Below are 18,330 nucleotides of genomic sequence, written 5' to 3' on the forward strand. Positions count from 1 at the left end.
GAAAAAAAAAAAAAAAAAATCTTGTTTCTATAATCGCTCTTGTTGTGTTGCAGCAATGAAAAAAATCTTACTTTGGTTTTAAAAGAAAATCAGAATTGGACTACCAATTGAGGGCTGCTAAGGACAGCAACAGAATCCATAAGTTATTTTTAAAAGTTATTCAAAATATAAGCTATTACAAAATAAAAATAAAATTTTACCTTTCAATAAGCTGATTGCACTTTAAAGTAAACCTATAAAACTTTTGTCAGAAACACATACTCCTCTTGATAAGCAGCCTTTTAAAGTGGCAGAATTCCCAGGCACATTCAGGAATATCACTGGGAAGAGTAGGGTTTTCAGTTAAGCCTTTCATCATTCTATCCCCACCCAACATAGTCCAACATCATATCCATCGTTTAACCAGAGCAGAGAACATCAACCAAATACAACAGCCATTCTTGCTTTATAATCACACCGCTTATTACCATGGTATTATCAGAAACAGCATCCTTTTAATACAGGGGAGACAAAAAAAAAATGACAGGGGAGACAAAAAAAGACACGCTTCCCTCTCATTCGCCTTAGAGAGCAGAGTCCAGTGAATTTTGTTGACATATGTTGCAAAATATTGCACAGAATAAATTTTATTGAACTCAGAAGGGGACAAGAGATTTAACTTCCATTCCCCAGTTGGTTAACCAATTCTCCAGAACCATAAACACATAAGACTATAAGCCCTCCTGTTCCCCCTGTAGACATAATAATAATTTTCGTACTTCCCATCTCTTTAGAGAGCATTAAAGAATACATATGAAATTCTTCAAGCCATTCAAGTAAAAAAAAAAAGCCACTGTACAATGATACTTTCATCACCTATGATTTGAAGTTTCCCTTGGCTGTAAAAAAGGTATTACCTATGTTTCAGAAAAGACAGAGCAACTACAATGTCATGGAACAAGTTGAATTATAAAAAAAGAAATGTTTTCTTGAAAACACGAAGAGAGATATTTATTTCTTGGAGTTCTGCTTAGAAACTGCCATACCTGCCACCTTCCATTCTTCCTTCTGAGACCAAGTCTATCAATATACACTCCTGAACTTCACACTTAAGTTTCTCCAGAAATTTGAGGTGCTAACTTTGCCTGCTTATTTGTTACTAGCCACCCATCAATTTCTTATACAAATTTGTAGCATTTCCATTTGACCCCTTTGTCCACTCACTATTCCAAAGCAAAAAGTGTCCCAAAATTTTGTGAAAATCCAGGAGAAGACTGGCAAATACTGTACCAGTAGAAAACAGAAATAAGGACTGCAAAGGTCTTTTAGCAAGAATGGCTATTTTCAGGCCACAGCTTTTTCATGCAGAGGCGGGTACTTCAAACTGTAGCAATGGGCCACGAAGGGCAACACCTGAGTTTAACTGTGCTAGATCACAGAAGCAGCAGTGTCTCGTTCCAAGTCACAATTACGGATGGTAAGAGGCAGAAGCAAACTAAGTGAGCTGAGGGCTGTGATGCTCCAAACCTTTCATCAGCTGTAACAGAAACAGTGGACTTGTCTCACACCAGCGTGTACCTGAACTAAGAGAATACAAAGACAATTGAAGTGCATTTTTATGACTAAAGGGAACACAATAGTCAATTTTCTGATATTGGACAAACTGAGCACAGGTAGCTTTGCTACAAGTTATGCTTACACTGCTCAGTTGAAAGTGAAAAAGTTTAGAGGGTGGTTTAGATCAACAAGAATACAAAAACATTTCAGTAGCATGCCTTTACTCTAGTGTATACTTTTCCTTCAAACTACTTAAACGTTAAATATCAAAAAATCAATTTAACACTGTTTCACTGTAAGTTCAAGTTCTAGTTGTCATTATATGAGTGACTGCAACACACAGTTGTTTGGTTTTTTTAAACAAGGAACTAATATTTAACTAACAGCAATACTCCACCATTTTCTTTTCCTATCGAAACCCACAATTCCCATGGGCAAAGAACAAAGGTAAGAGTTCAACCTCATTCTTAAGCTATTCTATGTGCTACAGCTCAATCGTTTTGCACTTGCTCCTCCTCTTAATTCTATGCAAGAATATTTTTTTGTTTGCATATTTATGGCATGCTGTTTTGGAAATGACGTATTACAACCTCAGCATGCCCTGCAGTTTCAAATAAACACTAGGAAACAGACTTCATGTTTCAAAACCTTCATTCTCAGTGTACCATATTGCTGCTTAAATTTCATGGCCAATCACTGACATACTGAACCATACATCAAACCTTATTCTAAATTGCCATACGTACATGTTTCTAGGTGTCCAATCTACTGGTAATACAGATTACCGTCAAATCCTTGGATAAGTAAATGCACATGTATAATTAAGTCCACTTAAAATGAAACTAGTCTCAGAATTGGAGCATAAGATTTTTGTATCAAGATTTATAAACTTTAATAGGAGCATTAAAATAAAGAAAGTAACTTTTATGTAATGGAAAACATACCTCCCTAAAGAGAAACTATGGGTTAACTTTAGAAGAGGCATGTTTCTGTGTTTTCTATTTGCAATCCAGTAGCATGTGTATGGCACTAGAAGTTCACTAACTATTCTAAATATGGCATTACCAAAATGCAGTTGTATGCAAATTTTTTATTATTATTTTTTGAAGGTGGCATTTCATCTGTTTTTAAAGATGAAATTTACCACTAGAGCTTACCCTGTGTTCTTAGGATTACTCAGTACGTGAAAATACAAACATCAGTAATGAGCTCTATTAATGCAGATTTCACTTCTAGCTAACTTAGATTTACCTCTCACAGTTAAGTGAGTTCATTTCACTAGAAAAAAAGATTCCCTGAAGCAAAAAACATCAACTACTGTGGATGATATTGCCCAACACATTGCTGAAAAATAAATTCTACTGATTGGATTTTTTCATTTTCCCCCCTCAAGCAGCACTTTTAAAAATACAATCTTTTAATGATTGTTTAATTTTCATATAACTAGAACATAAATCCTTTACATACAGCTTTGCTGCAGCTGCAGTATAATGTCTCATTTTTCATGGAAAAAAAACTAATTACGTGGTTCACTGAGTTGCCTGTGGTAACACATCAATTTTATTTACATTCAAAAGTTGGACTTCAGTTTGGTCTCAACACTCTAGTTAATTCCAAGCACATTTTATACAATAGTTCTCTCCAATTCATTAGTAATACCTCACTCTAGCTTTTATTTGAAAAGGATTCTGAGCTATTACAATTTTGTTTCGGATTTCCAGCACTTTCTGTGCAGTACCACATTTGTAGTACCAATTCTATTCCGCCCTTAAATGTATATGGTTTACTATGAAGTCTAGTCTTACTGAAACAGTTCTGCAAAAGAATCAATAAACAGTCACTACAGAATGCAGCTATTAACGTTTCACAATGAATGCCAATTCATTCTTCCACAAAAACACAACAGAAAAACAGTAACTATTGCATGGCCGAAAAAACTTCAAGATTAGTTACTCAACATTTCAACTATTTCAATTGAACTAAGCTTCTATTTTGAAAGCATGAAGATTAAAAGGAAAAAGTATGGTATTCAATAGAGAATTTCTTGGCTTTACCTTCTATCAGTGTCTTTCAATCCTTTTTCATAAGGTAATTTGTTGCAATTAACAGTAAAACCTCCAAATTCCCAAACATGAAAAGATTTAAAATGTTAATTCTTGGGAGATAAAAAAAAAAAAGAAAGCAATGGGCTGTCTTACATACAACCCTAGGGTAGATTTTGTATTTTTTGGTTACCTTTTAGACTTAGATATTGCAGACCATAAAAAGGGAAAAAATGCAGTATGTTAGAATGGTACATCATTGACTAGAACTGATAATTCATGAATGCCATATGTATTCATTTGATACTGCTCTGAACACTGAGATTCACTGTTAGCGTTGAGAGAAAAACCACTGAAGAAAATAAGAATTAAGGAAAAGGTAAGCGCAATCTGACTTCTAAGTGGGATACTCAGATTTGAGATTTTTTTTTTTTTTTTTTTTTTTAAACAACTCATACCCTTGTTGTCTATAACCATAAACCAATTTTAAAGTAAAAAAGGGGGAAGAAGTTGGGCTGGTGGGAAGAATATTTATTTGAAAAAGAAAACAAAATAAAATGAAGACATCCTGCCCAGACACAATAAGGCTCTTGTCAACTTCATGTGTATAAAAGGAGTTGGCATTTTCCCATGAAGCAATTCCTTAATCCCAAATGATGGCATAATAACCTCATTTAATATGCCTCCTAAAAAGAAAAACTTTATTTTGTCTAAGCTAAACTTCAACTGGCAATCACCAGACACCAATTAACAGTGTCAAATATAAGGGTCACAGAACAATTCTGCAAGCTGAGAAAGTATGAATTTGCTTTTAAATCTTATCTTCTTTCCAAAAGAATGTAACAGTTTAACTTTGTTTTCATGTCTTTGGAAATTATCTATGCTAGGCAATTAAGAAAATGCAAATGACTTATCTTATTGAAAGTAATCAACCCAGAAACAGACTTTTCAGTAACTTAATATTCCAATAAAGTCTTCTGTCATATGAACCTACTTGCTAATTCCACTCTTAACTCAAGAACCAGCAATTAACCATTTTCAGATTTCACTTCAAATTATTAATAAGTGGTACTCAGCTGCTTGATATTCATAGCTTCTTTTTAAATTGAAAGCCTTCAAAAATACTTCCATTTCAGCTCCTGTGAGATTCCTTTTATTCCTTGTTCGTAAACTGCTTTTCCATATATCAGCTGGTCTCATTCTAAATAATACTGAGCATGCCAATAGTTTTGGGTTTTATGTAGTTATCTAGAATACATAAAACAAATTGTTGTAATACACATTCCATGCTTGTACACCCTTCAACTAAGCCTATCAAAGCAGGAAACAAGGAGATAACCTTTTGGTAATTTCAAGAAAGTATCAAAGCTAGCCATAATGCAATTTCAGCAGCAAAACGCTCCCTTCTTTCCCACTTTCATGACCTCATAACAGAATGAAAGATTTAAGAGCACTTCCATTAGAAGCAATACTATTAATTTGTATACCCATTTCACAGGAAGGGGTGCTTATTCTTGATTTTACGCATTGCTTCACACACTTAAAATATGTTTCAACAGACAGGAACATCTTCTCATTCAATAATTAACATATCTTGCTATACAGCAGCTAAGAACATACTTCGTATCTCGGGAAAGAGTTCTCAATTCCTTACAACTACAGTAAATCAAACACAGTACCTTGAAGGAACCTCAAATAGACTATTTTAAATTGAAATGGAAACTGAAGGAGACTTTTCACTCCTCCTTTATCCTCTTTTATATTAGCAGAACCAAAAAAAATTTTTTTCTTCAAAATTAAAGTTTTCCATTATTTTTCTTTAAATCCCTAATAAATACTGAAAAACACAATCTATTTAACAGTTATCAGTTAAACATTTACTTAATTTAGAAAACCTAACTGATAAAATAAAATTCAAAATCTGGAAGTTAATAAGTGAGCATCAAGAACCCTACTTAGCTGTAATAAAAATACCTAAATTGAGCTCTGGCAAGTTATTCTTCTCAGGAAACATGCTTGAAAACATAGCTGGCACGCTCCATTTTCCTTTACGTGAAAATCTACCCATCAGCCATTTGCATGCAGAGAAACGAGCAGAAATTAAGTCTGGGCCACAAGTATATGGACTAACGTGGATGTCTTGCAAAAAGTCCTTCCTACAGCTAACATTTTTTCATCTGAACATTTATCAGCACATGGGGATTACAACTGCGTCAGCCCAATGTGCCGAGAATTCATAAACAGGAATGAACTGAAGCTCCATGTTTTTCCCGTCACAGATCAAATTTTAACTAGATTTTTTACACTTAGCAAACTGTGAATATCCCAAACAATAATCTTTCAGGAAAGATTTACCTAATTAATACAAGATAATCTATTCTTCATAAGAGTTTCCATCAAAATCCTGATGTTCTACATCCAGTATAGTACAAAGGTTATTAGTATCTTTTTTTGGGGAAGCACCTCCAGCAATTAATGGATCAAGCGCAATATACCCGACAATACATAAAAACAAAGGCTTTGGCTCAAAATAATTCAACCCGCAGAAAAATAGTAACATTATATATACCACCTTTCCTTCACAAGCCCTTCCCCCTACAACAAAAAGGTTGCATGGGAAGACCTGTCAATCTGATCTATTTAAGGGGAAAACATCTTTATGTGAATTTTAAGTGAGAGCGAGTCAAGAGTTAACTGCAACTTTACCAACACTTCAAGGATGATTGTCCCAAGAGTAGCAAGACACTACAATTGTATTTATTTTCTCTCAACAAGCTCTGTACTGTTTGGTTTCTATTTTGAAACTATATGATGAAGCACCTGTCACAATACAGGGTTTTCACTTCTGTGTCATGCATTGCTTAAGGCCAACAATAACGGCTGGAGGGTACAGGTGGGTGTCTGGGGTTTCTCACTGATGCCCTATGTTCTTCACATTCGTTTGTCTTGTCTCCACAGATTCATAGAGGAACACACGTGATGGCAATCCCAAATACCTACCAGAATCAGTAATTTTAGGCAAACAAGTTGATAGTTCTTTAAATGAAACTGCATCCTCCTATCAAACACCCAGAATCTTAGTTACTCATTTTCAAGGTGCTGGCTAACATTTTGACAGTCTTCCAGAGTCCACCTCCAGGGTCAAGACTATATTCTTAGTAGCAATGCACATCATAATGCCTGCACTGTTCCTGATAATTCAAGTATTCTGTACCACAGGTGCAACAAAGCTGAACATATCCATAAACTCAATATGCAGATTACAAGTTTATAGACAAAACTGTCAGACAAAAAGGTTGTTTAAAATGTCAGACATACGTATTCTTTGCAAAAGCAAAGAAGGCAACTAAGGAACAGGTATCACCTGCTTATAGTCTATGTGGAATGCATAGGGTACACAAAGGCGGGGGGGGGAGAAAAGAAAAAACCCCCAAGAGTCAAGTATAAATTCTCTATGGTGCTCCAGATGGTATTTGGTCACCGCAACTTGCAAATCTACAACTTTCCTGTCAAAAAAACCTGCCAACAGTAAGATACTACCTCCTCTCCATTCATTTCTTCTGTAGAATTTACAAAAGAATGTTTTTATGGGAAAAGGTACAGCAGCTGTAACACTTGTCAAACCTCTTCAGGCAGTAACATCATTAAATAGCATTTATTCTTGAGAAAACAAAACTTCCGCAAACTAAAACACTCCCAACTTTTTCAAACTTGTAAAGTCACTCAATTTATTTCTCCCACTCAGTGACCCTATACCAATTAGTTTCTTTCACTTGGGACAGAACAAAGATCTTCGGTCTTTCTTCAAATTTAAAATCCAATCATTATAAAAAACAGAACACAACAGCTGAGGCTGGCAGGAAAAAGAAATGTAGGAGTATGTGCAGGAGACACACCTCTGAAATTCACAGCTGTCTAGCTAATCTAACTACTTAACTGATCTATAGCTGTTCTGCAAATAATTGTTTTTACTTAATCTCCCATGACAGCATTTAATTATCTACACAGTTTTGGAAAGCTACTACATAAACAACTGTTCCTAGTACCTCCTGTTTATCGCTACTAAGCTGTTTTGCCTATGACTGTTTGAAATTTTTTTTATTAAAGGCAGATTGTTGTTTCCAAAATCATCTATCTTGAATGTTATAAAGATAAGGCAACCCACACAGTTCACATGCAAAACTTTAAAAAGTGTTTCTGAAAGAAAAGTCTCACTTTGGAGGTGTCATTCGTTTAACAAAAGTACTAAATGTCATACAATATTATTTGAGTGAGTCCGTTATTCAGAAAAATCAGTAATTCTAATTTAGACTTGAATGAATAAAAGATAAAGACTTACATTTAAGTTGCCGCTAAATTTTTATTACCCTAATGAAAATTTCACTTTTAAAGCACAAGTCCTAGGTAGGAAAAGAGAAATCCAAAACATTGTGAGCAACTTCACACTTGGTAAGAATTCACGATCTTATTAACAGCCATTATTTCCTAAAGTTCATACATCTCAAAAGATAGGATTTGTAAAGCTAAAAATGTTTCGGATAGACTCTAGTCTTCCACTTGGATTTGCAGCGTCAGTTTTCTGGGAATTGTGCTCCTCCTAAACGGACAAGTACGAGCACAAAAACCAAAGCTCTGGTCATTGAACTGTAAGTTACTGACCACAGTGACAATCCAACCCGTACGAACAAGATTTTAAGCCAATACAGCTTATTTCATGACTAGGTTATACCAAAACAAACAGCATCCTATCGTGGCTCAGCTGACAGGCAAGTAAATTGCTATGCTTCAGTAACTTACTTATTTTCTGTTTGTATGCCCACATGCAAAGTCCTTTATATTTTCAAGAGCATGTAAACTCAGGAAACTAATTTCAGTTATCAAATATTTCAGTACTGTGGTCTGCTTATACAAGAAAAAGCAAAATAACCTTGTTTCTTCTGCCTTGCTGCTGCATGAAACATCGAACACTGTCCTTTGTCATATTTTAAGGAATCAATGTACATAAATGCCTCATTCTGGGAGAATTTGATGTTCAGTATTTTGTCAATACTGACGTTTCAACTCTAAAAAACTACTGAAAAGAGCAAGACAACCCTATCAGCAGTAAATTTTATAACACTTTTACAATAAACTATTATCTGATCAGTCACTACAAGCGTTTCAATGTGCTTTTAAAATAGAACAAGTAAACCTATCATTATGAGACTTGCACACATTACAAGAAATTCCAAAACCTGCAGTGGAAGGGAGAAGAAAAGGAGATTACTTCCCAAATTCTTGTAGGGTCCTGACAGTTAGCAGGAGCATATTTCTTCTTCTTTCAATTACCATGCAGTCCTCCTTTCTCCCTCTCCAAACTCAACTTTGCATCTCTTCACATCCCTCTGCACAATCTTTTTCTTTCAGACGTTTTTACTTTAATTTGAGAGAGCATTGCAAATAAGGATCACTCAATGATAGTGCTATTGTACCAGGGTAGACATATCTTTTCAGTGCAGCTGGCTGTAGCGTTGTGAAACACACTACGCTCAGACTGGTTTTTTCAGTGTGATAACTGCTGCTGTTGACACTTAAAAAAACAGTGCTCTTGCAGACAATTTTCAGATTTAATTCCACTTAAAAATTATTGTACTGAAGGCTCCAGCCCGGATGCTTCATAAAATTTTGGACCAGGCAGAAAAATGTGTCAAAGTGATCCTATTCTCCATTTGCTATACTCTGTCCCATACTATACTCAAGCAGGTTCAGCTATTCATACATTTAAATACTTCACCATACCATTACCACTGGAATTAGCATTATATTGTTGTAACCAAGGTGTTAGATATAAACAAGCTACATCAATTTACAGTAGAAACAGGAGCTATCACCTGCAACTCCCCTCAAATAAAAAGACACTTAAGTCCCACATACTGCATTTGAAATATTAAACAAACCATATTTCACAAAGAGAAAAGTATATATTATTAAAGCTTTGCTGGGTAAGTAGAAATATTACCCATGCCTTCATTCAAAACAGGTGCCTCATAAAAAATTAACGTCAGTGGAATGGCTTGGTGCAGCACTTCTGAACCATCTCTTTAATTATACATAATCACACAGCTACCTGCATGAAATGCGCCTAAAGATACACAGTGTTTCATATCTGTGATTTCACAGGCTATATTACCAAATAAACAATCTGGTGTTCATGAAAGTATGAAGTTTGTAATGGTCTGAAGATAGCTGGTCAGAACAGGATAACAAATAAGAAAATGAACATAGTATAACCCAGGACCAAAACAGTACGTGGTAGAGGTAGGGAGATAAAGGACAACTAAAGCACACTTGATAAATACAATATTCTATATATTTGAACTGGCATACAAATTCTATCACCAAGTAACCAGAACATCTAAAGGCTACCAGGATGAAAATTTATTGCAAAAAACAAGGAACTGATCCTTATTATTGGTTTGGGGTTTTTTTAATTACTATTATTGTTCCAGGATTAGTGAACTTTCATTGTTTTCATCCAAGACATGAGAGGTAAAATAAGAGACAAGTATTCATGCAGTCTAATAAAATACCTTTTAAAAGAAGTTAAAGTTTTCAGGCAAACTAGGTCTACTCAAAGCAACAATACATCATTGAAAAGGAATTAATATATAGTGGATTGTCATAGCCAAAAGAGATCACAACAGATAAAGTTAGTGGTGTTGTATAATTTTAAGGCTCCACATTCTGGAGGCACTGAGGACAATCAAATGGCATAAAATTTATGATCACATGAACTTATCATTGTCACCTTTGTCCTACCTTCCCCTTTCTTCCTTTTATTACATTCACCCGTTGCAACTTGCCACCATTTACGCTCAAATCCTGCAGCATGACCAACGTGGCAAGTTCTGACCTTGCAGATTTACCTGTGGTGCCGTGGAGTTTACCTGACTCTGTAGTATAGATGGTTTATTCCATCAACTATTACCTTATGCCAGAGTTTATTTTCGTTATTATTATCCTTTGAACTAGAATTTACTCTTACAGTGCATCTGAGATTTCACAAAAATCTAAGTAATGATGTTGGATATAGTCTCCTAAGTTCTTTCAAGTTTTATTTTGCATTTTATCTGTGGATCACTTGCAGCAGCAAAGTCAAATATACAAGCTTTTTTTTTCTTTAGGTCTTAATACATAAATTGTGACAAAAATCACATATGGTAGCAAGTTAAAGCCTTTAGTGACAGAGTTCCTTTTTCACTGGAAAAAATATAAATAAATCAAGAAACAAAGGAGAATAACTTACTGTGCAGTTCACGATGTATCACATCTACAAGATTTGGTTCATCTCCCCACCAGAATATCCATAGTTCCTTACAATCCGGTTTGACGTCACGGCGCCACACGCAAAGCAAATTGGCCTGCAAGCAGCGGATGAAGCTGAGCAGAATTGGGTCATCCTGTGCTGGGGCTGAAATGATAGGGCCACAGTCCCCATGACCTTCAAAATTGTACCTACGCCATTTGATACCTGTAAGTTCAGCCTATGGAAAGGGGGGAGAAAAAAAAAAAAAGCCATTAAATCACTCTGTTTCAAAGTTTAGTTATATTCATAGTACTGGTTTGTTTCATTTTCATTGTTCAGTTCCTAGAATTTAGTTCTAAGCAGCCGAAGTTAAAAATGTCCTCCTATTCCCATATTTTCCTCTTTTCCCCTCCTCGAGGAAAAAGGAAAACAACTTTAGACAGTACTGAATAAACCTGGCTTACCCCTGCATTTAAGTTTTTCACCACAACCTGACTCATTTCCAGCAGATTCATTCATTTCTAACCTTATTGTTATCTTACTGTAATCTTACAAATTAGAAGGGGGGAAAAAAGAAAACCACAAACACACACCCCCCCAAAACCCCAAACAAACAGGGAGAGGGAATAAGGCCCATTCCCTACATGCTGTTTGGTGGTCAAGTGAGTTCAGTGTCAGCTCAAGAGTTGACCACTTGAAGGTCGGAAACAGAAAGTACTACAGAACATAAGAAAACAAGTGACTTACTGAAAATGGTGAAATAGTTTCATATTGTGATGTTACAGGTTTACCACACATGCTTTTTATTTTGCTCAAATGAATAAAAACAGAATAAGGAAACTTGCCATTTACTGTCTCTCAACCAGACGGAATTCTCTCATTAACCATCAAGGAAGAATAAAAAGAACAGGAAAATGGCTACCCAGAGTTTTGGGAAAGGTTTTCTTCTACACACGTTGAAAAATCTGAAGGAACATAGGTGTCCCACTGCATAGCAGCGTGAATAAACAACTGCCAGGGAAGAAGCCACCAAAGTACTCAAACCATGAAAGAGTTGGCAGCTAGAACCAGCTCAGCAGAGTAATGGTTCTCTTTTTTTTTCTTTCCCTTCTCTTTTCACCTTTAATAGCAGATACTCACAGCTGTCACATACAGTTTCCCTTCTTCTCTGAAATGTCCAGATTGCTATCTTGTTATCTACTTCTATTACCCTACCCATCACACTTCTTCCTCTCCCCAGCCTGCTGCCTGGTTTCTCCTCCCACTTTTCCTCCACTCCAGGTTTGTCCCTATGACTGTTGCTGCATTCTCCTTTCTTTCCACCTTCCACTGGCTCTGGGAGCCTGCCCAGGACACAAGGGAGAATACTCATGTGACTTTCAGTCTAGCGAGCGTGAGTATCATTATCAAATAAAAAAAGTGGTATGTATATACTCTGTGTTCACAGTGGGCTTGTGTTCTAGTTTCTAACCCATGTTACCACATTCTCACTGCTGTTATTCCCTCTACTGCTTCATTTACTGTATTCACACCTTCACTTTGCTGCTTAGAAATAGCTGGTGTGCTCAGCTCTAAAGTGGTCCTACAGGAAAAGCCAGCTGGTCTACAGCAACAAGCTGCAAAAACTCAAATACAGCATCTACACCTTTGACAAGAAAAGTCATTGCCAGGGAGAAGAGGAATGACACAGCAGTGGAAACACTAGCTGTAGGAATGCCCGCCCCCCCCCCCACCCCCCCCCCGCCAAGTAAGAAATTAAGCTGTATCTAAACAGTAAACATACCTTTCCTTTCTCTGGACAGTACATATAGAAAATATCAATAAGAAAAAGGGTGAATTTTTACTCCTAAAGAAAACAAAAGACTTGCAGATCACGTATTCCTCCTGTTTTCATCATCTGCACAAGGACATTTAACCTACTGGCCTACACTGCTCCTCCAAAGCCCATACTAGATGTCACATACAGAAGGATCTCCCTTTTCAAGTCCACAAACTTAGTTCATTTAGAAGTTTAAACTCTAAAATTTACCTTCCTTCACTACAATAACTGCAAGTAGGCTGTTACTTGTTCTAGAGCTAGCTGGTTAACTACTGAGGAGCTAAAGGTGACATTCATCATACCAACAACACAAGCAAAAAATACTTGTATTTCTTTGATCTTATAAATATATCCTCTAAAACAGTTTCACCTCATTCTGCCTGTCTGTTGCCTAGCACAGGAGGGTTCTGGCCCATGACTACAGTTCCTGTGACTACGCCTCAAGGACTATTTCCCCAAACACTGAATCACACAGATTCAGTTTACCATTGCCTATTTAATTTTCCTCTGAAGAGGCCTCACAGGGCACACAGGAATACAGTAGCTGACCTCCACTGGGAAGGGGAAAAATCTGACAAAACACTGAACAGCAGTGAAATTGTTTTTATTTTTTGCATGCCCTCAAACCACCGGTCATCTTCAGCTCTCCGTTGCGGAAGCGACGCTACCACCCTGTATCACGTCAGCAGGACACCAACGGTGGTGAAATCACAGACAGCACTGGATTATCCCTGCTGGAGGCTTTCTACAGCCAGCACTACCACTTTTGCACTCAGACAGAAATGCTGATCATCCATTCAAAGTGTTGGGGTACTATGGAAAAGCAAATAGGAGAAGATAGTCAAGACTGGCCAAGATGCACAGCATATATGTCATGTTCCTGGCACAAAAGAGGGCATGGGAGCACAGGAGGAAGAGGCAAAAGGGAAGGACAAAAATTATTTTTTCCACAGTAGGGTGCTGTGTAGCGCTGGAATACCTCACAGATTACATAATATTCTAAGAGAAAGCACTTACACATGCTCCTCCAAAACATCTACATCTGTTCTACATGGATCTCTATCGATAGCTTGGAAAAGTAACGTGCAGAGTTTCTGAAATAGTATAATAAATATGACTACGAATCACAAACCACGAAAGATTAGTGCTGGCATAAGCAACCTAGGAAAAAAATAATGTTAAATGTTTCTGTCATAATCAACTAGGAACATATGGTAAATCACAAAGAACATGGAATAGGAGGGTAACAAAAACAAAAAACCCAACCAAACAAAAAAGGTTACTCAACAGCACCACTCACTTGATCAACACAGCAATAACTAGAGATCAGCTGTTTGAAACAGCAGACAAGCTCTTGCAGCTTTCTGGCAGCTCAGAGTTATCAGCCCGTAACATCCCATCCGTATTACGGATGAAATATAGTCAAGAAAAGCATACAAAAACCAGCAGAGCTGCATCCAATTTAATTCTACACTAACAAACTTCTGGAGTGTCTAATTCTACAGACTGTGAGGAACGACGAACTACTAGAGATAAGCAGGATCACTAGTGACCACCCACACAGAAAGTGACTCCCAAGAAAAGGAAGAGACAAGTACTGGGGGTTTTGGACTTAGTAGCAGCACAAAATGACATCTCAGACATCATTTCCCAGTCAAAGTTGCAGAGATGAGGTTCAATGCATTTACTTGGATATGTCTGTTTCTGTTTAAATTTTTTAATAGGTAAGCATCAATACTAATCCCTCAGAACGTCTAGATTTTGTCCTCATGTTAATTAAAACTGAATTCAAAATAAGACCTGAATCCAGAAGTAGTACGCAAGAGATTGCACTGGGAACACTTACATATATTCTATGCCTCTACAGATGTTTTGTGTAAAGTATTTAACACGCTATAGGGAGAATATCTGCATCCACATGGAGTTTTTTTAAATTAATTTATTTAAACAAAAAAATGTCACTAGTTTCAAAAGTCCTCAATCTGTAGCAGGGTTTTTACAAACAAGACAGCCGACAGCCTGTGGTTCTGGTGATGGTATTAAAGAACTAAATGTGGTTTCATTTATGCTTAATCAGCAGTGAACACAGGCTGCTACCAAAATGGCAGCCTCTTCCTCAACCCCAGCCATGCATTTCCATCTCCCAAACTGACATTCGATCTAGCGATCATGCAGTCATTGGGTGAATGGAATCACTTCGCCAACTTAAAGATGAGAAACAAAAAGAAAGAAAAACGTTTATCAGATCAGCACACTGACAGCTTACCCTGCAGCCACATAATCACTAGAGCAGACAGAAGAGCAGGAGTGAGAACGCACAGCTGAGAGCGGCAGTTGAGTGGGATCTCCCCTTTCAGTGACAGCTCCAATCAGATAAAACAGAACATTAAACTGCACACAGAGGCTGTTGTTAATGTACACCTTAAACCAACACAAGCAAGCACTGGTGCCAAAAGCAGTCCTGGACTGGCCTGCCTTCCCTGCATCAGTCATCTGCTCCTGACTTTACCACCACTTCTGCTTTCCAACAGTGCTGCTGTTTGCATAGATTCATACTGAGGTGAACTGACTAAAAATCCAAAGTATTATATTAAACATTTTTTTCCTCTACTCAGATCAGTGCCCATACCTGATTCATTAAATAGCCACCGAGGTGCTTGTACCAGTAAAACAGAGGACAGTGAAGCAGGTCAGGGAGGGTACAGCTGCTCCTTTTAGGAAGACCGATGGTTTTAAAGCAGCCTGAAGTACTCACTGAGATAGAAACCAAGATTGCCAACCTGAGGACAAAACTGTGAATATGCTGTTTTACTAACAACTGGTTAGAAATGAATGCAGAACAAAGCAAAAGTCTTGCCAGGTGATGTAATCTATTGTGTTTCTTGCATCTTTTCCCATATGCATAGCCTTGACTTACTATGGCTGCTACAATGTTTTTAACACTGAAAAGCCTGACGAAAAAGAAACTTACAAATACTCTACTCTTAACCAACATGGTTAGTAAATCATGCATTATGCAAGAGACTTTTTGCTTTCCTTTATAAAGGAACATATGTTTTGGAGGACTGTGCTGTGAAGGGTTCAGCTTCCCAGATACGAGGGGCGTTTTTTAAAATTTATTTTTTTTTTCCTAAATTCAGTTAACAGCAATTGGACACAGAATAAAGTGTTTGTAAGATGCCTGTTCTGAATGCACTGGGCCAAGCCTGCAAGGAAACAGAGAAATCAAATCTCTGTGTCTAACAGTAATATCCCAAATCTTTACTAACATTCAACTTTCTACAGTAAATTTCCCAAGACACAAAAAGATCTGTTTCTGAGGTTTCCAAAAGGAGTTATCAGGGTAGAAGAGTGCATTCAAACTCAAAATTCCACGTAGGCATCCAAACACACCCAAAACATACCCAAGAAAGAGGCATTAATGAAAACATAGCCATGCCAATGCTTTCATTCAGAAACAGGCCACAGAAAGAATGTCATATATAGTCCTTTGAAAAGGAATGCAAACACAGGTTTCCCTCCCTCTAGGTGACTGTCTTAACCATTAAGCTCTACAGAGTGAAACGGCTTCAAAAAAAAATGAACTAAGAGTATTCAAAGCTCTGATATCCCCTATACACACACAAGCAAGCGGAAGAGACAAAGAGAAAGCAAATTAGCACTTTCTCTTACAACCATTAGTCTGCTGCTACAGACACCTTTGCATCTATCTGCAACAGCTGAAGGCTGTAGCCATTTTAACTTTAAGGACAGCATCCAGAACTGTAAATTCCTAGTAGAGATAAAACCTAAGCTCTGATTCTTCCCCCCCCCCCCCCCCCCGGCTTAAATCAGAATAATAGACAGGCAGAAGGGTCTTCTGCTGATCTCATAGCGCTCCATTCAGATTGGCGGAGGTTAGGCTGCTGAAAATCACGATTCCCCAGTAACGTTTCACACTGCACAACTTGATTCTGGCATGCTACCAGCAACCCTAAAGATTTAATTAGTGCTGTGTAGCCACTGTGACTATTCTCCTTTTCTGCAGTCCTCACAGATGGAACACAAACAAAACACATCTCCCACCTCCTCTTTTTTTCCCCCTCATCTCTATCAAATGCTTTTTGGACTTTGTGTGTTGTATGGGAAATGGACAGGCCAATTCTAAATGAACTTCTCCAGAAGACTTCAGTAATTCCACCCATTTCAATACACAAAGCTCCCTTGGAGAGATTATACAAGAATATAGACACAGCAGAACCAGAAAAAGGCAGAGCATCAAAAGTTTGAGAAATTCTTGTATTTGGCCACACCAAGCATAAAGCAGAGTTATTTCTGTATTACTGTACTTCTCTACATTAAAAACAATGGCTAAAATTACATAATCACGTTATTTTTCCTGCTTCATATAGTACAGAAAGGTGAGAAAAGCTAAGGCAGATTCAGGCCTCAGAGTGCAGAAAATCAGTACCCCAGTATTTCCGAAATAGGAAGGATATACATGAAAAGGAGGTAAAGATCTACAGAAAAAGCTTGAAGGGTCTTATGAGCAAAAGGACTAGATATCCATCACATAGGCTCTCAGCTCCAACCCTGACTTTCTCAAAGACTTTCAACATGGCATTGTTCAGGTCATTTTATCTTCCTCACTTCTATCTGGAACAAAACAAAACCATAACAAAAACCAGGTATAAAAGTACTTCCCAATTGCCTGTCCAAAAGGTGCTACTCAGACAAATTTAGGTCTGCACAGTGCTTCAAAGGTAAGTTTCTCTAATTCTCTTTAAGAAAAGAAGCAAGTAATGTAAAAACCAAAACCAAACCACACCACTCAGGTCAGGTATTTCTACAAACAAGTTTCAGTTAGCCAAAGGGAATATGAAAATGAAAAGGCTTTTATCATATGCCCTTCTAACCAAGGTGAAGATGTTAAGTTGTCCAGGGTACCTTAAAAAGGTGTATTTACCAGCCTCTGAAGTTAGGCGCTATCTAAACAATTTCTCTAACCTAGATTTTTGTTTGCTTCTATGTAGGATACTGTAGATGCTAAGTGTCTTTAGTCTACAATTTATGCTTCAAATTGGAACATGAAAAATGGCATATGGCATTGATGCCATATATATATATATATATATTTGCCAGTTTTATTTATCACTCTCATCTTAGAGAGCTTCGTTCAAGTAAGTAGCTATTCTGAAGCCACTAGAGACTCATACTAGGGACTACTCACATGAGTAAAAATCTGCATAAGAAAGCCCTTAGTTCATAGTCCAAGAATTTAAACTGTAGTTAAAGGTGCCATGGGAATTACACCACCATTTTAATTAAATGCGGTAAGATCTTGCAGACAGAGTCAAGATTAGCACCATCTGTTTTGGTTACAGTGTTTCATTTCACTACATCATCCTCACACAGCAACAAAATAGCATTTCACACTCTACTCAAGCCCTTTAAATACCAGGTAAAATTTATGACATCTTGATACACCTCACTAGGAAGGGAGGACAAAAGGACGGAGACAGGAGGACTGAAAAATACTCTGTAACAATGTGTGCTTATGGGGGAGGCAAACGCACACGCTGACAGGAACTCTTGTCCCCCACTCTCACTGAAATGAAATATTTAGTAACATCTGCCGAAGTCCCTGTCGAGTGAATTGAAAGAACAGA

At 37.2% G+C, this 18,330-nt stretch overlaps 1 protein-coding gene across 1 annotated transcript in view; it reads right to left on the reverse strand.

Moving 5' to 3' along the window:
- MED13L (mediator complex subunit 13L) overlaps positions 1–18,330 on the reverse strand; it is a 206,036-nt gene that overhangs the window by 174,616 nt on the left and 13,090 nt on the right. Inside the window, exon 2 of the mRNA XM_076353034.1 lies at positions 10,864–11,101. Within this exon, the coding sequence (XP_076209149.1) occupies positions 10,864–11,101 (238 nt within the window). The remainder of the gene's footprint in view (positions 1–10,863; positions 11,102–18,330) is intronic.

The sequence above is a fragment of the Aptenodytes patagonicus genome, chromosome 15, assembly GCF_965638725.1.
Source record: "Aptenodytes patagonicus chromosome 15, bAptPat1.pri.cur, whole genome shotgun sequence".
Taxonomy (NCBI): Eukaryota; Metazoa; Chordata; class Aves; order Sphenisciformes; family Spheniscidae; genus Aptenodytes; species Aptenodytes patagonicus.